This window comes from Ascaphus truei, chromosome 12 (genome assembly GCF_040206685.1).
Source record: "Ascaphus truei isolate aAscTru1 chromosome 12, aAscTru1.hap1, whole genome shotgun sequence".
In the NCBI taxonomy this organism is placed as follows: domain Eukaryota; kingdom Metazoa; phylum Chordata; class Amphibia; order Anura; family Ascaphidae; genus Ascaphus; species Ascaphus truei.
Window position 1 is genome coordinate 22,911,784 of NC_134494.1, and position 24,253 is coordinate 22,936,036.

The 24,253-nt window shown below is 43.3% G+C and overlaps 2 protein-coding genes across 13 annotated transcripts in view; one reads left to right on the forward strand and one right to left on the reverse strand.

The window, feature by feature from the left end:
* PPP6R3 (protein phosphatase 6 regulatory subunit 3) overlaps positions 1 to 5,235 on the forward strand; it is a 38,740-nt gene extending 33,505 nt beyond the window's left edge. For 7 of the 11 annotated variants that reach the window (XM_075567002.1, XM_075567004.1, XM_075567005.1 and 4 more), the window contains 4 exons: positions 1,256 to 1,400; positions 2,522 to 2,539; positions 2,844 to 2,966; positions 3,799 to 5,235. In XM_075567002.1, coding sequence (XP_075423117.1) covers positions 1,256 to 1,400; positions 2,522 to 2,539; positions 2,844 to 2,966; positions 3,799 to 3,850 — 338 coding nt within the window. In that variant the 3' untranslated portion in view covers positions 3,851 to 5,235. The remainder of the gene's footprint in view (positions 1 to 1,255; positions 1,401 to 2,521; positions 2,540 to 2,843; positions 2,967 to 3,798) is intronic. The other 4 variants (XM_075567003.1, XM_075567013.1, XM_075567006.1 and 1 more) reach the window with 1 other exon arrangement.
* A 16,652-nt stretch (positions 5,236 to 21,887) lies between these two features.
* The window catches only part of INSC (INSC spindle orientation adaptor protein), a 54,339-nt gene continuing 51,973 nt past the window's right edge, over positions 21,888 to 24,253 (reverse strand). For both annotated transcript variants that reach the window (XM_075567015.1, XM_075567014.1), the window contains exon 7: positions 21,888 to 22,484. In XM_075567015.1, coding sequence (XP_075423130.1) covers positions 22,356 to 22,484 — 129 coding nt within the window. In that variant the 3' untranslated portion in view covers positions 21,888 to 22,355. The remainder of the gene's footprint in view (positions 22,485 to 24,253) is intronic.

Sequence of the window (24,253 nt, forward strand, 5' to 3'; positions counted from 1 at the left end):
GCGCGTGCATTGGTTTAATGGTTCCATGTAATAATGGACTTGAGACAAAAGGTGGCACACTGCTCATTTGCATGTTATTTCCCAGGATACCTTGCTGCAGTGGAAGCCCTGTAGGCTAGGTGATTAATGTTGAAAAGCAGGGATGCAGACCTGTCTAAGACATGTGAATGTGCTCACAAGTAATATTTTTATATGACATGGATATCTATATACTCTGTCCTATAGAGCCAGACACACAACCCTGTGAGGGTTCATGATATAGATATTATCCTAATATAATATAGCCACGTAGGTATAAGTGCAGCAGGTATTTAGAAAAGCCTCTTAATCCAAGTCCCCTATGATCTGGGGCACATGATCAAAAGTGTAGGCTGTATACATATATGATGCTGTGTTCAGTTGGTCAGACTAACATTAACAGTGTAGGACCGTAGCTAATTAACATCTGCATATATTTCTCTGATCCAGATTAGAGCTATTTAGGATCTGAGTGCTCATTAGGTTTTAATCATGATTTTGTGTTTCCTTCTCCAAGTAAACTATTCTAATTATCTAAACTCTGTAAAGGTTGAGTATTACTGTAGTTTCCCAACCTGTTAGACACTGATCAAAATTATACTTGGGATGGAAATGTTGAAGGGATTTATCAATGTGTATTAAATGATCACAAATTGTGTATTGTTTTAATTAAAACTGCAATCCACAATTGGCGTATTTATTTATTTTACAGAATTGGAATGGGTGGGTTCTCTTGGAGATAACACAATATTCCCAGCTCTGGGTACACTCTGGTTCACAAATGTGTGTGGGTTTTCTTTTGTGCCAGTATCAGATTGTCCAGTATTGCTAATCCCACCTCTGCTGGAGCACCTGCAACAGTCCATTGTGTAGTTGTCCCCGTTCTAGAGTGAGGGACCATTGACGGCATTGCAGTAAAAGCAAAGATGGCTGCCATGGGCATCCTATAGGGATCTGCAGCATCATACTCTTCTGACATATATGCTGCTTTCTATAGGCTCTGGGAGGAAGGCTTGGACGGCAGCCATATTGATTTCCCAAAAGGGACCAGAAACACTGGCGCACACAGGTCGATATCTTGGGAACCAAGGGGTTTTGGGGAAAAATATATAAATGGTTCAGCTCTGGGGCTACCCCCATTTCACATTTTGTGGGAATGAAGACCATCAATTTCAGTAGGGGCCGGTGGCATTGCTTCTTTAGTATGTTCAGAAGACTTTATTGTCTCTAACACCAGGTACCGTTGCCATGGACGCCTGTTCTGATGGCGAAGAGGAAGTGGAAAATACTGATCAAATCACCGAAACGGTGATGAATGGCAGTATGAAGGAAACTCTCAGCCTTACTGTAGATGCTAAAACAGAGACTGCAGTGTTTAAAAGGTAATGTGACTTATTTTCAAACTCAAATTAAGTGTTCATGTTTGCATTCAATATCCGCTCCGATTTAGGCACAGTCACGTTATTTATCCCAATTCTTAAGCTTTCTTTCATGTTGTTGGGTTTTTTGAGGCCAGGAAATGTATTTAGATCTATTGGAGTAACAATTGTATGTGTTATTTCTCCTCCCCCCTCCCCCCAACTATTCCAAAGAATAGAGAACTAGTGTTTTTTTTTTTTTTTTTTCTTCCATTAAAGGAATATCAAAGCAGTTTTGATGTTTAATATTTGTTTGGGTAGTGATTAGGTGCTTCATCCTCGGTGCACAGTTAACTGCTTTGCTGTGTTTTCTGTGATGTGTATCTGCATATCAATAGGGTAAATGGTGAAAGTCTGCTGGAATCTGTAACTTAACCTGTGCTGGGGAACCTCCTGGCGCTTCTGGCCATGTGATCTATCGGAGCGATCGCATGACTATAAAACCATGGATTGGGCCGGCTTCTCAGTGGTATACACGATCTGCCCCATGAATACAAGCAAGTGTCCATTACGTCCTTGGTAAGGGCCATGCACGTAATCGGTACAGTAAAGATTTAGTCATTGTTCCCTGAGATTAGTCTTGGTGCCGGTGAAAATAAAAGGTTTAGTCCAATCGAAAGTGGAATGTCCTGCTCAGCAGCTGCTTGCTGGCGTGAGGGAGTCACATTGGACGGCAGCCTTTATGGTTTCCCAAAAAGCACTAGAAATGTCTGCACACAAATTAAATCTCATGAAACAAGGTGAACTTGTGACTTGCTTCTGGTGAAGAAACCAATAAGCTGTTCAACATGATTTGGACGGTATAGTGATACTTTGAGCTTGTTTGTGCCAGTTATAGAATGTGTAACTTTACTACCAAAAAGCATCCTTGTCTCCTGTGAAGTGGTATGTAAATGCAGGGTTGTGATGGTCCCCCTTTTTGCTCTTGCATCTTGCTGGTCACAATAACACTTTGCTTTTATATAGTATCGGCAAATACATGACATTAAGCTGTTGTCCACACTAGCACCTATTTGTAAATAAGCCCTCTTTTACGCCTACTTCTCCTCCTTTTTCTTTTCCTTATTGCACACTATTGGCTTCAGAGTGTTGAAATCCTATTGGTATGTATCATGACCTAAAAGGACCTTGTGTAACATGTGCAGGTCTTCCATGCATTTCCCTGTATGCTCAAATGACCACCTTGCGTTGTACAGTTTACATTTCGGTTTTCATGGTTATGTTGAAAGCTCACGTGGGACGTTTTTGTTTTTGCCCAAGCTCCACTGTATCGAAAGTGAATGGCTTTTGGTTCTCATCCGTGGCTCATAAGTGCCCATTGCATGAATATTGTTTGTACCCTTTAAAGTCCTCAAATCCTGTGTATGAGCACAAATACATGAAAGCCCTGCTGTGTTTCCTTTGCAGTGAGGAAGGGAAACTGTCTACCTCTCATGACTCTGCTTGTAAATATGTTGTGGTGGAGAACTTTGATGCAGCTATGGAAAATCCTCCCGTTTCACAGCAGAATAGTAGCAGCCAAGAACAGAGGTAAAAAGGCAAAGTACAATAACAAATGTTGGTACAGGAGGTTTTAGACCATACAGGTCTCTTCAGAACTACCAAATACTTTAATGTTGAGCTATTAAGGCAGCGCTACCACCAGAAAATACATTTCTGCAACTGGCTCTATTGCCATAAGGAGCTCTAAAAATGCATTCATATAAAATGATTGATTGGTTTCCCCTCCTGATGCATCAGGGGGTAGCCATATTAAGTTGTGTAAATCAAAGGATGGCAAATTATAGTACAGTATGATTTTAGATTTTCAATACCAATTAATTTACTTCCTTTGACTGTACAAATGTGTACACGCTCAGCCGCCTGGGTTTTCGGGAGTTATAAGGGTTTATGAAGAGTATTTGTGGGTTGGTTCTTTTATATTTGCCCTACCACTGCGTATACAGCTTAATTTGTTTGTACGGAGGAACTAGAAGAAAAACAATTAACTAAGACACTCTTCGTATTCGCTCCCCTGCGGCGAGTAGCTAAATAGCAGATTGCGTTTATAAACATGCGATCACACATTTTTGGATAGTGCCAATAAGCAGGCTTTTTACAAGCTCCGTCTTGAGGGCAGATGGCTTCGGTGTACGAGCTCACAAAGCTTGCATTAATTAATACTTCTAATAATGATCGGCTGCATGTACAACCGATTTTTAGCACCCAAATACTTTTTGTTGCCCAAACTAGGCTGCCATGTGTTACAAGATGTAAGCGAATTAATCAAATAGATCCGCAACAAAAATACTTATGTACTGCCTTTTTATGCACATTGTGGGGATTAATTCATTCACTGACCTATTTCTTATTTTTATTTTAGAACTCCAGAGCAAATTGTGTTAGATGCAGCTTCTGCAAATGCCCCTGTATGATGTGATGTCTACTATTAGTTGAAGACTGCGAACTGATATCCATGGGTTAAAAGTAGCGTTACTTGAGGATTTCAGCGAAAGCCTGTCACAGCCAGTCACTGCTGCACTAACTTTGCAAGGGATCAGGACCAGCAACTTTTGTTTTATTTTTTTCTTCTTCTTTTCTAGATTTTAAGGTGTTGTACAGAATTTCAAGTGTAAAAATATTGCACATTGACAAATAAGACATTTTTGTGTATGTTTATATTGTATTGTATTCTTAAAATCGGTGCCCTGTGAAAAATAAGAACTCGCCACTTCAGTAATAGTAGTCATACTATGGTTTAAAATGGTTGTAAAAATAGTTTTTATAAAGTGTATACACAAATCTAACGTATTTGAAAGCATAACTATTTGACAATTAGTGTGACCAAAGTATTTACCAGTTCTTATTCTTCTCCCCATATCCCATACCATGTACAATATATATATATATTTTTTCCCTTCAGATCAGCAAACTTAAGTTTCAGAAATTTCCTGTAAATGTTAGATTTAGTGATTGAGTGTTTTTTATTTTTGAGGTTTTTTTCCACCTTTTTGCTGCAATTTTTTTTTTTATGTAATATTTTTTGATGTCTATTTTTTTTTTTTTTTTTAAGTTCCTAACAGTCTATCAGTAGAGATTTTAAGTATTTATTGCTACAACTTTGGTTTGGCAAATTGATGTTGCTGTAAAGCCATACGTTCTGTCTGGTCTCGTTTAGCTTAAGTAACAGGTGAACAACACTATCAGAATTAATGGCTCCCCTGCCCGTTTCACCTCTTATGCAAACTTTGTTAGTTTTCTATGCGTTTAATCAAACCCCGTGTTAATGTAATAACAGCACATGCATTTCTATGGTGAAGTTGTATGTTAAGATCCAGATAAAGTTCAACTTTGCATAGGTGCATGTCAATTGTTTCTGTACTGATCTGTGACTTATTTTTTTTCATATACAAATTCTAAACCAGTGTGTTTATTTGTATTTTATATTTTTATTTCTTTCCCACCTTCCAACTGGTTTGTATATAGGTAGTGATTATGGAAGCTAATTCTATGTAATTTATAATGTTTCTATATTCCTTTAAAAACCAATCCACTTTCTTGAAGCAGGAAAAGCAATGTTGTATTGCCACAGTCTGGTTACAAGGGTAACACGTTCACCTCTTGCACAGTTTTTAGATGTAAATCCATTTTATTTCATTTAATAGATTCTGATTGGTTGTGAGAGCTCTTCCCTGACCAGTATTTAAGAGATTACTAGAAAACTCTAAACAGTGGCCAACAATTTTAGAAGTAGTCTCCCATGCAACGTGCCTAAGCATTACATTGCATACTAAAATAAACAAATGATTTTCTGACTTCGTAGGTTGCTACTGTATTTATTGAGGGCGAGGGAAGAGGGTTCTTTAATATGGGGACTAGGTGGGGGGGTTGGGGGGGGAGGGGTTCTTTAAAATGATTGGGTTGCAAAGGGGAGGAAGGTTTGTATTTATTTATGACTTGGTTTGCGGTGGGAGAGGGTTCTTTAATATGATGGGGTGGGGAAAGGGGGTTCAGGTTGTGAAGGCAGTAAAGAGGGTTCTTATGACTAGGTTGTAAAGGGGAGAGGGGTTTGTTAATAATTGGGTTACGGGAGGAGAGGGCTCTTTAATATAAGGATGCAGAGGAGGGTTTTTTAACTATTAGGTGGGGGGAAGGGGGTTCTTTACTATGATGGATAGATAAAGGCAATGCTCTTTCAATACGGGGAAGGGGATTCTGTAATATGACTAGGTTGTGTAGGGGAGTTCTATAATATGATTAGGTTGCGATGGGTATGTATGAGGGTTCTTTGACTTGGTTGCGAAGGTGTAGGGGGTTCATTAATGACTGGTTGCGAAGGGGAGGGTTCTTTAATGTTTGGGTAAGGAAAGGGTGTAGAAAAAGAGGGTTCTTTTAATATACCTAGGTTGTGGTGGGGTCAAAAGAAAGGATGGTTTAATATTAGATTGTGGGAAGGAAGGGGGTCTTTAATATGATTAGGTTGTGAAGGGTGCAGGAGATGGTTATTTTATGATTAAGGTTGTGGGGGTAGGGTGTGAAACCGGGGAGAGTGCCTTTTAAAGCTGCAGTACAGCCTTTTTTTTTTAATTTATTTTTTTACTTCAATAGTTTCATGTGGGCAATCTCTAATTACCTAAAGAACTGCATAGCTGCCGGTCAATTCGTTCTCAGTCTAATGATCGTCAAAGTTTGGCGACATCTTTAGATATGGGGAATGTAAATGGTTGCTATAGTAACGAGCATGCTTGTTAAAATAGAATACAAGAAAATTGGTCTTTCAAAGTTGTTTTAGCATTTTCTGTTTTAAAAAAAAAAAAGTATTTTTTCTTACTACAGAACTGATTTATTAAAAAAAACACACACACATGCAGGATATTGCCTGAACTGCAGCTTTAATATGATTAGGTTGTGGTGGGAGGGAAGAGTGATCTTTAATATGGGGGCGTGCATTGCCAGTTGTCAAACGGGTATTGAGGGGCTGCGAAGGCAGAGTGATTTAAAAAAACTTTTTAAAAAAAATATAAATATGATGACTACGTTTCACATAAGAAAGGGGGGAGGGTTCTAATACAATTAGGCTGGGTAGGAAAAGGTGTGGTAAGAGGGTACTTTAATACAAGCCTAGGTAAGGGAGAAGGGACAATTTCCTATTCTCTCTTCTCCCATTTCCCCCGCTCCCGCTCCTATCCCCCCCCCCACACCCCCTCATGCAAGTGGGTACTAATTGGGGATTAGCTTCTCTCTCAACATAGGCAGGATGGGAACCTTCTGCAGGGATCTGCTATATAAGGCCTTCCCTAGTTTTTTTCCGGTCATACATCATAGCAGTCGTGCTTGTTATTTTGTGAAGGTGGAATGCAACCGGACTGTTGGTGCAGTTCAACCTGGGGAGCTGGTCTGCATGCCTCCCCCTGAAGCGCCAGCAGACGTACTGTCTGTCTGGAACAGAAACCCGGATGCCCTGCGGCAGGGCAGGACACTGCAGAAGCGTCTGGAACGCATGGCTGGTGTAAGACACATTGGAGCCCTCTGAGTAGGAAGCAGTGGCACAAATCGCCTTACAGCGGCAACGACACTGTCACCATGCAGACCAACCATAGTTCTTAAAGGGGCAATACCATCTAATGGTGCCTGATCTTCCTGATGCATTTCTGAGGATTAAGGAGATTGCTGTTTCGCACAGAATGATTTATAGAAGCTGAATAAAGCAAAGGGTTGTTGCCCAAAACGTTTAGGCGAGTCCCGAGATGGTCGCTCTCTTTTGTATTCCAATCATTTTACGAGCAATGGAGTGAAGATTGTTTTCTATATGCTCTCTTTGATGCAGTACCTCTAGGGTCAGTGAGAGGAAGGAGACTAATAAGTCAGTTTATATGTGGCTTGCAATAAATTCATGCAGGCTGCATTAAGCCAGGATACGTGGCTTGCAATAAAGATGTGAACTTCTAGTAAGCCAGTGCTCAAAGTAAAGAAATAGTGATGAGTGCTTGTCTGCGGGCGGGGGCCCAATGACCAGATGTCTCTTTGTTTTTTGTTTTTATTTTTTTTAATCTATCCTGGATGAAGGATCCAGACTCAGAAAATATCAAGGTCCCTGTCACAGGAGACCAGGACTAACACACCCAGGATCAATTTGCCAGATAGAACACAGTTTATAAAAGTAATTTATTAGAAAAAAAATAATTATCCACAGCTATTTACAGCAACACACACTGGATCACCGTCGCATCCCTCCCGGAACAGGTTGAGCGGTCCACGGACCAGGCGCCCGTATAGAAGCTCGTAGGGTGAGAAGCTGGTAGACTCCTGCTGCAACTCCCTGCATGCAAACAGTAGGTGCTGCAGGTGTGCTTCCCAGTCTCTCCCCCCCACCCGCCTCCACAAATGCCCGCAGCATTTGTTTCAGGGTGCCATTGAACCGCTCACACAGTCCGTTGTTTAGAGAGTGGTAGGGGGCTGTGCGGAGAGGGATCACACCGCACGCAGCCCAGAGACTTTGGAGCAGCTCACCCATGAACTGTGCCCCCGTAGTCAGTCAGGATCTCACTAGGGAAACTACCCTAATAAAAATATTTATACGTGCTTCGCCACCTTCTGGGTGTCAATGGAGGAAAGAGCCACGGGCAAAGTGCACGACTGTTAAAATATACCTTTTCCCTGACCGACCGGGGATCATCAAGGGCCCAATGGCTACCGCCACCCACTGGAAGGGTTCCCCAATTACTGGTAGTGATTCGCCTGATCGCCATGCCGCCCCACTCGCTGGCAAGTATCTCAGGTGCGTCAGAACGCCGATGCTTTCCGCAATACCCCCGGCCAGTAGAAACTCTGGGTCAGCCTGGCTGATTCCTTGGCAGCGGTATCGCATGCGCTAATTGCAGCAACTCTGCTCGGTACTTACTAGGTACCACTAACTGACATTTGGCTGTCCATGGTCGGTCAGGAGCTGCCGGGGCTTTTTCCCGGTATAAGAATCCACGGCGCCACAGGATTCTCTCTGATCCGGGCTCGGAGGACTGTCCATCAGCACGCTGCTTCATGCACTCCAAGCTCGGGTTCATCCGTACAGCACCCCGGAACATCTGACTCTGCTCCGGCCCACTGGCCCTAGTCACACAGTATAAAATAAACAGAAACACAACGCTCGCCATGTGTTTACAAAGTAGAAAGATTACCTGGTGCATAGGGGAAAACCATATTGAAGAACACCAGAATAGTGACCACAAGGGGTCACTGTAGCCCCTAACAATTGCACTCGAGGTATATGCATTAGAAATCAGAGATGTGGAACATTAGTGAATGACTGGAAGTCTAGACCCACCTCTAATTTATAATATATTAAAGAAGTCATAACGAGGCCGCACGGTAACATTTATACATCATAAAAATAATAAACTTTCATGAATAATAAAACCCGATGAAAAACGTGATAATGTACAGTGAAATTAAAATCCCCAGCGAAGAGACGGAGATATACATATTTCTAAATAGTAGGTTTAGTCTTCCCACTCAGGTATATTACCTCAAGGATTGATCAATCAACGGAGATATACGCCCTTCAATGAACTTGTATGAATTATATATACAGTAGGTGTGTGTATACAAGTATAACACACAGCAAACTACCTGCTGGTCACATAATGCAAAATCGCATCAGGAGAAACACAACACACTAGTATACCCTGTATGGATAGAATATGACTGTTGTCAGTATGTATCTAGATCACATAACTATAAGTAAAGTCCAAATGTATCAATGAGTATACATGTACATAATATATGCCCATGCCTGGTAGTAAAAAGTACTAAAAATTAAGGTACTAGCATGAATAAGCCACATTGCGTGTTGTGATATACACAGTGTTGCCAAGAAATAGTTTAAAGGCTAAAGCAACCTCTGAGGAGATAATCATACGACCATTTCTCTATGGAGGTAGCTGTTTGGTTGAAGCTCTGAAATGATTAGCACTCGTGCTCTGTCTCGAATGCGTGACCTCACTTGGCCCCGACATACGTTTCATGTGTCTTGGCTCGCTTCTTCAGGGGGGAGGTGTAACATCTGAGTGCTCCGTGTAGTCTCATATACTGCCTCCAGTGGGAGGAGCACGCAAGAGTAGCCTAACCTGTTATAGGAGGATCGTGCAGAAAGGTAAGTAACTCCCTATTCTCACACAAGCCATCGTTAAATGGACGTACCAGGAAAATGTAATGAAGGAAATAAACTAGGGACTCAGAGTAAAAAATCATCTTAAGAGCCAACCCGTATCCTACTGTATTTAAATAAAGCACAAACAAACATGCCAAAATCTTTCTTGATTGTTTACTTATTATCCAGACGTATTCTTGCTTCTGCCCAGAAACATGATAAATGCATATATGTTAGTGTATACTCATTAACAGATCATACAAATATGCATAAAAGTCAGGTAAGATTAACGTGTAACCTACTGTCTAAAGGATTTAAATGGAATAAACCTGAGATACTGCAATCAAACCATGAATATAGAGGAACTGGGTAATTCGAGGGACTAGAAGTATACCTAATAATGGTATAATAGTATAGGGTGCAAACCACAAAATATGCCAAAGGAATAAAGTGATGATCATGTGTAAAAATTCCTAAAATAATAATAATAATTATGCAAGGTGTAGGATTGTGCTAACCTATTGGGTCTGCCCTAAAAAGGTCAAAACGAATCCACTAAAAATTAATTAACACAAATATACCTGGATCCCTCTAACCCCAAAAGAAAGTGAAACTATACTAAAAAAAAAAAAAAAAAAAAAGATTGAAATGTGCTAACAATAATAATGTATAATATATAGTGCAGTGATAATGTGTTTGTAAAATAGTATAATGACATGTATGTCTAACGAACATATATGTGAAAAATGTGGTAGAAAAGTCCAGTGCGCACTATCCCTGGAATGTTACCATCTCCCCAACGAAGTTAGTTATCCCTTCTGCAGCTCCTATTCTCCTGTGATTAGCGGGGTAAAATCAAACATACAAAACAAAAAAAAGGGGCGCAAAAAAGAGAAAACAAAAAATCAATTGCCATACAATGATTTTTATGTATATAAAAAAAGCAATAACACATTAACTTAAAACTTTACAATAAAAAGAAAGAATCGTAAAGATCCAAACATCCTCTCATCAAAATCACATTACCACAGAGAAACGTATCCTGAAACTAGACAAAGGGCTACTCCGTATCCCCCCAAACTCACAATCCCAGATGAAAAAAGGGGTAAGTGAAGTAAAAGACGGAGTCCATAGATGTTAATGGGAAAGCAGCTTAACTTTTGAGTTTGGCGTCCTCGTGGAGATTAAATGATGGCAGCTTCCGGGTATCGTCGTCACGGCGTCTTCAAATGGCACTATACACTAACTGTATACAGCTACTGGGGAAATGTCCCTAGCTATGGGTTTCCCTGTAGCAGCCACAATCTGATTAGGTGAGTGTGGCTTATCTTGGACCTAAAGGGTTAATCTGGCCTAGTCTGGGTGCAACTGACACCCAGACCCTACCTTTCCTTTCTCTGTCCTGGCTCCAACTGTCAGACACTCCAACTGCCAGTCACTAACTGCGAGAACTCCAACTGCCATGCATTCATCTCAGCCCTATTGGCTGCCTGGCAACATGTGGTCTGCAGCCCCTGAGGCTGCTGGGATTTATAGTTCCCAGCAGAGCTAGTACCTAATGGCCGCCACTCTCTCTCTAAGCGCGCTACCAACCGGGAGGTAAGGGGGATGGGGGAAGACCTGGCTACACTTAGAAAGTGGGAAGGGCGAGCTTAAACCCATTACCAGTTCATATTTTATAAACACATACAATCCCTGCAAGCTCTGAACCCAACACACACCACACCATATATATTTGTGTCAAAAGGAGTGCTATTGGGCTTGTGACCAAATGTATACAACAAAAGGCAACAATTCCCAATGCTTCATTCAATATAACAAAGTATATAGTTAAATACGTATCTGTTTGTCTACTCATAAGTAAGGGACATTTAGTTAAACTCTTTGGCTAAAGTGTTATAAATGTCTCAATAGATCAGTCTTCCACAGGTGGATGAAAAACACTGCTACTTAAAAAGTGGGAAGGGTGGAGAGAGACTTCCGGTGACGTCGAGGGGTATGGCAGCTTAGGGAACAAGCTCCCGAGCCCCTCCGTCTGTATAGACCAAAAGGCATAAAAATCATAGCAAAAAACGGGGAGAAAAGGCAAGAAGCAAATAAATAACCTCACCAGGACTCAGCACAGCGACTCACGGGGCTCCGGTGTACCCGATCGAGGCTCCGGTGAGTGGTTGTTGGCGCTCGGGGGGGTCTCTCGCGAGCCCCTGCCCCCTGCTGCAGAACTTCCCTCTCTGCCGCCCGCACGACTCAGCTCCAGCTGCGGGACCGGAGGAGAGAGGTGGCGAGGTCCCGGGCGCTCCGTGGAGCACGAATAGAAGAGGAATCGGAGGCGAGCGGGGACGGACCCCCCCCCCCCCCATGGTATTGGAGAGGCGCACGCTGCAGGGAGGGAGGACGTGGACGGTTTCCCCTAGATGCGCTCTCTCCCAGCACACAGGAACAAGGTAATAACCTGATCTGGGACCCGATTGACAGGGGAGAAAGCCAGGAGGATACCCCCTAATGAAGGGAGGCATAGGCCCTAGACACGAGGCTAACAGGGAGGAGGCAGCCATTTTGGGAGGGCAAGCAGAGGCACTAACACCCCACAAAAGGGTCTAAGGAGCGGCACCCTGCCTGTTAAAAGTCCCTAACCCTGCTGCCAGAGCCCCAGGGTCACATATCCCTACCCCCCCCCCCCCCAATATTCTGGACTGAAATAAACAACTGGTGGCCTAAAAATAGCACCAAGCGGGGTGAAAAATCAATAAAAACTAATCAGAGCACGGCGCAACTCCCAGGGGATGAGCGTAAGGCCGAAGGGATCCGCGCAAACAAGTCTTAAAAGCTTTTTCATGCCAACGCACAAACCCCCAGCTAAAGACGGCCAGACCCAAGGGGGCGGCCGGACCCTTCCCCGTGGAAATGCCCGACAGCAGGCCTGAGCAGGGGAGCATAGGAGAACAGCTAGAGGTAACTAGGAACTACCTAGAAGCTTTATTCCTGAGAATGAGACAGGGATTCCAGGATGATCTTAATAAAGCCGTCAACTCGCTCAGAACTGACATGAACGCCCTGTCAGAGAGAACTGACACCATACAAAAAAAAGTGGAATATATAGAACATTCCTATTCCCAAGCAGAGGACGAAATAAACAGATTAAATTACGAAATTTGCTCCCTGAAAGAGAAAGCGGAGGAACAGGAAAACAGAGACCGACGCCAGAACCTCCGTGTGAGATACATCCCGGAGGAGATAGAGGCTACCCACTTACAGTTGTACCTGAAAGACCTGTTTATATCCCTGGTCCCTGAGCTGCAGCAGGAACAAATGGAGCTGGATAGAGCGCACAGGACACTGGGTCCGAAGTCGCAAGACCCTAAGAGAGCCAGGGACGTCATCATACGTTTCCATTCCTACACAACTAAGGAAAAGGTGCTCACAGCCAGCAGAGAGAAAGGTGAGATCCAGTTTCGTAATACCCACCTGGAAATCTACAGTGACCTATCTAAAGAAACGGTAGACAGGAGAAGAGAAATGCGGCCCCTTACACAAAAATTAAGGGATCACAAAGTGAGATACAGGTGGGGATTCCCCTTTAAATTGATGGCGCAGGCTGGGGGGAAGATGCACACAGTGTCCTACATGGAGGATGTCCCCAGATTCTTAAGGGCCCTGGGTCTTCAACATACAGACGAGGATGCGACATCTGAGAGAGCAGAGGAAGAGCAGCCCAGACAAGGAACGGCGAAAACACCAAAGGCATCCCAACGCCTGGCGTTGCAAAAGAACCAGACGCGGGACGAGTAAAGAAGAAAAGCCGACGCAGGAGATGTAATACCAAAGGAAAATAGCAGAGAGACGGTCGCTGCCCCCCCTCCCCCCTCCCCCCCCCTTTCCCCCCTCTCCCCCCCCTGCCTCGCGCCCCCCCTGCCTCGCCTCCCCCCACCCTCCCTCCCTTCCCCTCCTCCTCCCCCCCCCTGGGCTCCACCTCCCCCTGCCTTGCTCCCTCTTCCACCCCCCCCTGTTCCCCCTGTTCCCCCCCTCCCCCCGTCCATCCCTCCTCCCCCCCCCGCAAGTTCCCCGAAGAATGGATCTCAGCCCCAGACGCGGATCGTGGGGGGGGGGTGGTTTTTGGGTTTTGGGGGGGGGGGGGCGGGGGCTGGCGGAGGTCTTTGCCTGAACGAGACCGGACTCAAACGGAGGAAGTGAAAGATATCATCCCTAGAACGGTGTCATTGGGATGTACTGATATACTGTTTACAGACTTCAATCATTGTCAATGCTAAGATTCAGGTATTGATGTTGTCTAGAATTAATCCTCTGGCTCTACCTTGTGGTGAAAGCTAGAAATGTTCGTAAGGAATCTGGGATGGCTATGTCAAATCTAGAGCAATGGGAAAGACTAGAAACTGTTCAGGAGGTTAAACAATGTTAAGCCTTCAATACCCCCCACGAGTGACAAGTGGTTATATAAAGTGTTAAAATGTTGATTTCCAGTGTTATGCATGGTTTCGATTGATCTCTGAATACCCTGGAGGGGCTTCGGGACCTCCTTGGTGGATTCCGGAACCAGACTCACCGAGAAGTCTCCAGAGGGCAATATGCCCGTCTCTTTAGGGCGTTGTTATCGCCCACCTTCTCTTTTCTTTTTCCTCTCTCCTGCCCCCCTGTCTCCCCCTCCCCAGGTGTCCAATCAGCTCGTCTCCAAGCCAACCCTCCCCAGCGCAGAACACACAGAGACTAGAAGACTCAAAACTGTCAACGCCAAAAAGACGCACAGACTTCAGCTAGACACGCACGCAAAGGAAGAAGGTAGGATGCTCCTCCACCCTGGGAAAGTGGAGGGATTTCAAGACCCTGCCCAACTAAAAAAGGGAAAATGGTAAGTAAAACATCCCTAAAGATAGTGTCCCTTAACGTAAAGGGGCTAAATTCAGTAATTAAGAGAAGACTGGCCCTCCAGGAACTCAAAAAAAAACAAAGGGAGATATACTATTCCTTCAGGAAACCCATTTTAATACTACATCTCCCCCAAACACCTTCAAAAAAGACTACCCCCAAGCATATTACGCGTCGTGTACAACAAAAAAACAAGGGGTGGTTATATTATTCAAACACAACACACCATTCACCCTAAAAAAAGCAGTATCAGACCCAGAAGGCAGATACTTAATTCTATGTGGCTCACTCACTGGGGTAGAAATAATCTTAGTGAACGTATACTCACCAAATGATGGGCAAGCAAAATTTTTAAGGGACTTATGTGATAACATATCCCCCCAGCCAAGAACCACACTACTGATAGGAGGAGATATGAATATGATAGTCACCCCAGAACTAGACAGAACAAGTGCACAAGGTACGTCTCACCCACGCATCACTAAAAAAAACGCGAAAGACTTTAGAAACATCTTAAAAGAAGACTCGGTTATAGATATTTGGAGAGCGCAGCACCAGGGCCAGAGGGACTACACGTTCTACTCACCCCCGCACCAGACCTATTCAAGGATTGGTAAATGAAGAAAAACGGCGGTCACTGCTACTCCAAAAAAGTACTCCAACCAGGCGCGTAAAAACGAAATACTTTTAATAACCAAAAACAAAAAAGAACTTCCACATGGTAGTGTACCTCTGACGCGTTTCGTTCTATAGTAGAACTTTATCAAGTTTATAAAGTTCTACTATAGAACGAAACGCGTCAGAGGTACACTACCATGTGGAAGTTCTTTTTTGTTTTTGGTTATTAAAAGTATTTCGTTTTTACGCGCCTGGTTGGAGTACTTTTTTGGAGTAGCAGTGACCGCCGTTTTTCTTCATTTACCTGTTTACCATTTTTGCGAGCAGGAGCACGCCACCGCGTTCAGCAACAGCAGCAGATTTTCTTCAAACAGCACCTGGCAGATTTACAGCTTCATCGGAGATGCGGGCCAGCTGATTTAACCCTTCTACTACCAGACGCAGGTGAGGCAAGCAGTAGCTGGATATTTTGATTTACTTTGGGGCTCTGTTCTGACAGGGCTCCGCTGTACTTCTACCAGCCTTGCTTTAAAAAGCCTCCCGTCTAGGTTTATGGGTTCATCATAGAAGGTCTATTGATTCTGTTGGATTTTACATATATCCTGTTGCTGCGGTGCATTACTCTATTGCCTAAATACATCCACTTACAAACTGCATCGTTGTAGCATCAAATTCAGGGGCCCAAACCCCCTTTTTTTCTATCTATTCAAGGATTGATTATTTTCTGGGAACCAAAGATGTTCTCCAGGCATCCTCCCAGTCAGACATAGGGTCAATATCATGGTCGGACCACGCTCCGGTCTCACTAGTACTCTCTCTCCCCTTCAGTAAAAGCATTCAATATAATTGGAAGTTAAACGATTCTCTGTTGAACCAAATAGATGTAGAAATAGACATTAAACAAAAACTCAGAGAATATTTTACGCTGAATAAGGGCTCCGTAGAGTCACCAGCAATGCTATGGGAAGCCCATAAGGCTACAATAAGAGGGGCTATTACACTACCGACACACTTTATTGAAGTGTGGTCGGTACCGCAAGCCGGGAAATCTCCCGGCTTGCTAGTGGCCGCCCCTCGGCGTGCCGCGCGTCATAGACGCGCGGTCACGCGTCATCGGGAGCGTGCGCCCCCTGCACGCGTGTCCAGGGGCTCCCCGAGGGAGCCCTGGTGTCCCGCGATCGCGGGACAGCGGCAGGGGGTTCCGGGGGACCCGGCGGACCCGGCAGCGGTAGGGAGAGCGCCCCGATCGGAGGGCGCTCTTCCGCTGCTTCGGCGTGCGCCCGTCACACTCGGGCGCGCGCCAGGCTACTGCTGCGGCACAGAACGGGCAAATGCTCGAATAAACTGTGCCGCAGCAGTATTTCCATAGCATCGTATAAGAAAAAAGCTAAGCAAAAATTATGTAATGAACTAACGGAAAAAGTGCAGCTTTTGGAACAGAAACATAAAAATAACCCCTCAAAAAAATTATTCAAAGTACTAGATAAAACTAGATCTGAATTGAAGCAGACACAACTAGATGAAGTGGAGAGGGCGTTAAGGTGGACCAAGCAATAAAGGTAACAAAGCCGATCGACTATTGGCGTCTAAACTTAGAGGTCTGAGAACCAAAACGCAAATCTCAGCTATTCAAACTAGTTTAGGAACAAAAACATACAACGAAAAGCAAATAGCAAAAGAATTCTCGGAATTTTACCTTAAATTGTACAATTTAAACTTCCCAAAGAATAGACTATCGGGATCGGAGGCTATCTCTGATTACCTGGGGAAGTGTAAACTTCCAGAACTTACAGAAGAAAATCATTTAGAATTAAATAAGGATATAACACAGGAAGAACTTCTAGAAGCTATTGCTCAATTAAAAGCTAGTAAAACGCCGGGCCCGGATGGCTTTTCAAACCAGTACTACAAAAAATTTAAGAATGTACTGGTCCCATATATGCTGGATATGTTTAATTCGTACCTAGGGGGAGCAGATATTCCGACAACAATGTCCAAAGCAAATCTAGCAATCATACACAAGGAAGGGAGAGACCCATTACAATGCGGTAACTATCGCCCCATAGCCCTCCTTAATTCGGACCTAAAACTCTTTAGCAAAATCTTGGCAAACCGACTCACCCCAATATTGCCCAGTCTAATCCATATAGATCAAGTCGTGTTTGTCTCGGGAAGACAGGCCTCTGATAATACTAGAAAAATTATCAACCTTATAGACCATGTACACCTCTCAAATACGAAGGCTATCCTGTTGAGTCTAGATGCAGAGAAAGCATTCGACAGGATACGGTGGGATTTTTTAGACCAAACTTTGATCAAATTCGGATTTAGGGGCCAATACTTAGAGGGGATCAGAGCCCTATATAAAACTCCCATAGCAGTTGTGAAACTCCCAGGTGGAGACTCAAGCCCCATAAAAATCACTAATGGTACCCGACAAGAATGCCCCTTATCTCCGCTTCTATTTGCCCTCTCCATAGAACCCCTGGCAGCGACAATTAGGGACGAAAAGAATATCAAAGGTATCGAAATTGGAGAGACAATTTACAAAATATCCCTGTTTGCCGACGACATTATCCTAACCCTGTCCAACCCACTGACGTCCCTACCAAATTTACAATCCCTATTAGACCAATTTAGTAAAATTTCGGGATATATAATTAACACGGACAAGTCGGAGGCTCTGAATCTTTCATTAACAGCATCAGAAGTTAAGCTGTTACAGGCAAACTTTAATTATAAATGGAGCTCGATAAAAATTAAATATCTGGGAATACAGATAACGAGCTCTTTTAAGACACTATACCAACACAATTATTCCCCTCTCTTTGAAAAGATTAGAAAAGACCTTCAGAGCTGGAACGAATATCAGATCTCTTGGCTAGGGAGAATAGCCACAATTAAAATGAATATCCTGCCAAGACTCCTATATAATTTCCAGACGCTACCAATAGTCATCCCACTAGCAGAACTTAAAAATATCCAGAATAGAATTTTTCAATTCATCTGGAAAAACCAAATACCAAGGGTTGCTAGAGCAATTTTGCTAGCTCCAAAAGATTGCGGAGGTCTGGGAGTTCTCGATATCACTAAATACTATCTGGCGGCCCAACTAAAACAAGTAATAATGTGGAACAACGACCCAACTACAAGTTGCTGGCTGGGGATTGAGTCTACCTATGCAGGACCCCCCTCTCTGCCGGCAACACTTTGGACCAGAGGAGGGAGGGAGAACCTAGCAGATAAATTAAAACTGGGAGCAATGAGGTGTACATGGAGGATATGGTCAAGAAATAAGGAGAAATAGCATCTGGCATCGTCCTCCACTCTAATGACCCCCATATTAAGCAATCCCGAGTTTATCCCAGGTTGCCTCCCAAAGGGACTTAGCAAATATAAAGAGCTGAGGTTGGTAATGGCCGATGACTATGTATCCAAAAATAAGATTCTTGCACTCCCAGAGCTGGAGAAAAAGCATAAAATTACAAATTTACCGGTGTTTGGTTATTTACAAATCCGACATTACCTACAAACAGTTTCAAAAGACGCAGCGTTTGCTGCTATGACAAAATTTGAGAGACTATGCAGAAGAGGCTATTATTGCAAAGGTCTGATTTCTGAGGTATATCTGGGTCTGGCGTCAGCTGCGGCACAATCTCAGCATAGTTACATGCTAAAATGGGCAGAGGACTTAAACTTAGAATTAGATAGAGACGACTGGGAGGATATCTGGGAGGCGGCCTCTAAAACATCAATCTGCACAACTACAAAAGAAAACATATACAAAATTATGTTTCATTGGTACCTAACCCCAAATAGGTTGAGCCAGATTTTCCCCGGGTCCTCAGATTTGTGCTGGAGAGGATGTGGGCAAAAAGGAGACATGGCTCATATCTGGTGGAATTGCCCAAAAATTCAGGGGTTCTGGATCATGATACAAAGAATGATACGAGAGCTCCTGGGGCTAGAGATAGAGGTGGACCCGCTGGTCCTGGTGCTGGCTAAACCAATAGAGGGCCTACAACCCCAAGAGAACAAAATAATAAGCCACGTCCTCACTGCAGCTCGATGCACGGTAGCCGCGGCATGGAAAAAAATAAATCCCCCCTCCAAGCAGACAGTACTGAGACGGGTCAAGGAAATAAGACTAATGGAACTCCTCTCGGCGCAGCTGGGTCAAAAGGTTGACAAGTTCCATAAGGTTTGGTCAGTATGGCCAGACAATTAACAATAAAACATAGGGAACATACAAGATGGGAGTTGATAGGCCACCCCCCCCCTACCTCCCTCCTCTCATTTCCCCTCCCCCACCCACACCCCCTCCCTCTTCTTTCATGCTTTTTTCTCCACTGTCCTTGATTTTCTATGAGAGAGATGGCCGGAAGCGGCTGCTTCCTAAATAGGTTGTTAAAATTTAAAAAAAAAAGATATACAACTGTTTTGTAGAATTCACGGATGTAAGTTAATTTATAAAAAAAAGAAGACAACAAGAGTTTTATTCATGTTGTAATATGATGTTTAATACTTTTTCATTTTATACATTGTGAAGTTGTAACAGATGTAAGTTGAAACCAGTTATTTGATGTCATTCTCTCAAAAAACAATAAAAAAATTGAAACAAACAAAAATAAAAAGGGGGAAGTGTGAGCTAAAACCCAGGGAGGACGGGACACAGACCTTCAAACAGCAACAGTTTCTCCCTTCATTATAGAGGTAAATGAGAATTTTCATGGATAGTGTTAGGACCTGCAAAAGCAGTGGTGAGATTCAGAAATTTTAGCAACCGGTTCTCTCTCACCTTACCGCCCAAACACAGAGAACCTGAACGGAACCCGGGGGCCCAAACCCGGGGCACCGGAAACCTAACTCGGTCCAAGCCATGTTATTTATAAATGACCTGACGGTTACGTAATTTTTTCTAAATTTCACTCCCAAGTTTTCACCAATTTATATTCTGTTTCGGAAAAAATCTGGGGAGGGGTCTTTGGAGGGAGCGCTCTTCCGAGGACTTTTTTTTAGGAAATAGAATATAAAATAGTGCAAATTGATGCAAATTGGTGCATGCTTGGAGTGAAATTTAGAACAAATTACGTAATGGTCAGATCATTTATAAATAAATTACCTGCAGTTACACTGTACACGGCGAGCAATACTGATTTTAATGCTGCTACCACAAATTCAAAGATTGGTGCACCCCTCCTCATTCTCTCCCCCCTTATCCTCTCACCCTCCACCTTCTCTTTCACCCCCCTCCCTTCATCCTCTCTCACTCCCTCCCATTTATCCTCTCTCATCCCCCTCCCTTCATCCTCTCACCCCCCCTCCCTCCATCCTCTCTCACCCCTTTACCCTCATCCTCTCTCACCCCCTCCCTTTATCCTCTCTCATCCCCTCTCTCACCCCTCCCTCCATCCTCTCTCACCCTCTCCCTCCATCCTCTCACCCCCTGCCTCCTCTCTTACCGCCTCCCTTCATCCTCTCACCCCCCCTCCATTCATCCTCTCCATCTTCTCTCGCCCCTTCCCTTCATCCTCTGTCACCCCCCATCCCTTCATCCTTTCTCATCCCCATCCCGGTCATTCTCACCCCACCGGGACAGCCAGACACACACACACAACAGAGGCAGGACACACAAGACACAGGAAGACAGGACACAGACAGGCAGGAGAACACAGGCATTCAGGACACAGACAGACAGGAGACACACAGGGCACAGACAGGCAGAACACACAGGCAAGCAGGACACAGCCTCACCTCTATCTGCTGCATGCTTTTCCTCTGCTCTTTGGCCCCACCCCCTGACTCCTGCCACCTCCTGATTGGCTGCTGCTGTGTAATGCAGCCAATCAGGATGGATCAAGCTGCCCAGCCCCCTAGCACAAGCACTGCTCTCTCCCTTCCCACACCGGTTCGGCGAACATGGGAAATTCTAGCTACAGGTTCGCACGGTGCAAACCGACTTAATCCCACCACTGTGCAAAGGGGACATGCCTTGAGGGGGCTGCCGGCTTATAACGCGTTGGCCAAAGACTTTAAGCCTTACTTATGAGAAGACAAACAGAAAAGTATTTAACTATATAATTTGTCAAACAAAAATCGGAGAATACTGCAGAGCACAGGGGTAAAGAATGAAGGGCTGGAAGCACATGATAAAATTGTAAATGTAATGGGTAATTAAAGCAACAGCGAAGGTAAAGCCTCTAACGCGTTTCACACTGTAAGAACTGCAATTATCAAAAAATCTTTTTGATAAAGCGCTTACAGCGTGAAACGCGTTGGATGCTTTACCTTCGTTGTAGCTTTAATTGCCCATAACAATAGCATTTAATAGTATTTAACTATATAATTTGTCAAACAAAAATCGGAGAATACTGCAGAGAACAGGGGTAAAGAATGAAGACCTGGAAGCACGTGATAAAATTGTAAATGTAATGGGTAATTAAAGCAACAACGAAGGTAAAGCCTCATACGCGTTTCACACTGTAAGAATCGCATTTATCAAAAAATCTTTTTGATAAAGCGCTTACAGCGTGAAACGCGTTGGAGGCTTTACCTTCGTTGTAGCTTTAATTGCCCATTACAATAGCACTCCTCCCAAATGTACAGTTTATTTTGCAGTGGGTGTTGGGTTCAGAGATTGTGTGTGTTTGTAATTCTAAAGATAGAATATAAAATTGATATTGGCTTATGAATTTATTTTTATGACCGCAGACCTGTTTTTTTTTGCCAAAGAATTCAACGTTTTAATAGGTCCAAGGAATTTGTTTAGAACCAAGACCACTTATCTTTATTAAAAAAAGACACCAGTTCAAGAGGATTCACTTAATAATTTTAATTTTCAACATTTCAAATGCATATTGTGCATATTGTGTATTTTATATACAGTATGTGAACACTGTTATTACAGTAACTTTGATTTTGAAAAGCACTTGGTTATAGTTACATGTTGGTCTATGTATCAAAATCTCCCTCAGGCAAAACAGGAGCTATATTGCTTCAGAAAACGGCACTAAAATTAAAAAAGTTTATTGAATTGAATTAATCTGGTACATTGGTAAAATCAACAGAACCCATATAAAATGATTACATAAAAAGAATGGAAAAGTTTATGCTCCCAACTATTGTCACACTATAATTATATGGTAGAAAATGATTTGTACAAAATGTAATAGATATATAACTGGCACTATGTAATGCAAAACATGTCCAACTGTTTAACTTGAATACCATACCCAATTAATAATGTTTTAGATAATAGCATATTTTATTCAGTATAAATCAGTACTATTTTTCTGCTATACGAAGCTTTCTTCCATGTTTGAGCAAAGTAAAAAAGAATCTACAAGGCGCGGCTTCACTAACTGCTGGAAATCTGAGTCTTCAAGACCATCAGGACACATAGCTGCCAATCTTCTCAGAGCAGCCTAGAAAAAAAAAAGCAAACACTTTTTCAATACAATGTTCTTGTATTCATCTCGGTGTTCCAATTCAATACAATTTAAATTCATCTCGTAAGTATTCATCCATCACTGAAGGAGAGGCATCAACGATTATAACCAGGGCTCGACAAATGCATTCGCCCACTCGCCTGGGGCGAGTGTATTCTACTCATTCGCGAGAGTTACCAGCGGCGTGGTGCAGCGTCTCCCGACATTCTCCTGCGTCTACCCCTTCAACTCCCGACATTCTCCTGAAGCTTCCGTGTTAATGGCCATGCAGTGTCAGATGACGCTGTGTTGCCATGATAATGGGATGCTACATGATGTCATATGGCGTCAAGTTACCATTGCAACCTGACGCCGCATGATGTCGTGATGTCACATAGCGTCCCATTGTCATGGAGACATATGACGCTGAGAGGCCATTTTCACTGAAGTTGCAGGAGAATGCCGGGAGTTGAAGGGAGGGATGCAGGAGACTGCCGGGAGACGCTGCACCATGCCGCTGGTAAGTCTCGCCAGTGGGTAAAATGAGGGGGATTAGAGAGGGAGGGGGAATTGTTTGGGGTGGGTGGAGTGGGGGATGGGGGGGGGCAAGTGTCTTTTTTGGGGGGCAAGTGGCTCTTTTTATAATTTGTCGAGCCCTGATTATGACAGTGACTTTATACATTGCAACCATATCAGGCTGGTTTGATTTAAGAATAACCAATGAATGCCAATTTGTTGGCTGATCCTCTAGCAATGAAGATATTCAAAAGGAAGTGAACGTTGGATGTGGTATGATATATTGATTGAGGTAGGTCAGAACTTGAAGTGAACTGTCGTTCTGTAAATGTCAGGATCTTTCAGAGACGTCTCCTTGGCCGCATATGCACAGCAGCTCGTATATATAGGTCCCAGGCCGGGAAGAAGAAGGGGCTCACTGGCAGTGACAATTGGGGCCTTACTTCCAACACGTGTTCCTTTCTTCCCCTTCTACCCACCAGTATTCACAATATTGACCAGGTGATCAGCAGGTAATGGTCCTTGGCTTACTCTGGTTCCCCCAACCCACCACTCAACAACTCTACCAGTGGGCCTGCCCAGCTCTAGATGTAGCAGTAGGGACAATGGTTTAAGTGAGATGGCACTATGGGGCAATGGGTAACACTGCCATCTTTACTTATCACATTACAGTTTTATTTCATCTTTAAAACAAGGTGTTTTTAAGCTTTCTTTTAATCAAGTAACAGAGTACCAAAAAGTTTACAATTTAAGGTCATTTGTTGGATAACATACTCAATACCTTGTATCATACTCATACTATTGAAATTGGTATTTGAATGCACACTGAGGTCTCAATTGAGGCAACATGTCCCACAGTATTGTATGAGTGAACAATGTAAGTAATTGATGCTAGTAATTTAACGAGGACTGATTTCTGTATAAAAATGTATTTTATCTACTTAATCTAGTCCTTATATTTTGTGGGGAAGCATGTGTGGAAGTAAGAACCAAAAACGGATTGTCCAAAAATGAGTAGAATAAAATAAGAAATGATTTCTTTATTATGAGCAATTGCCAGCAGACCAAAATGATAATATCTCAGAGGCTTGATCTGACCCTCAACATACTAACATCTTGCATATATCTAAATCACCGGATATATTACGCAATTGTTATACAGCTAAGCTAATGTAATGCCCATATAATGTGATGCTTATATACTAGTATGCCAAGCTAATAAGCTTTGCACCCACTATTCCTACAACCAC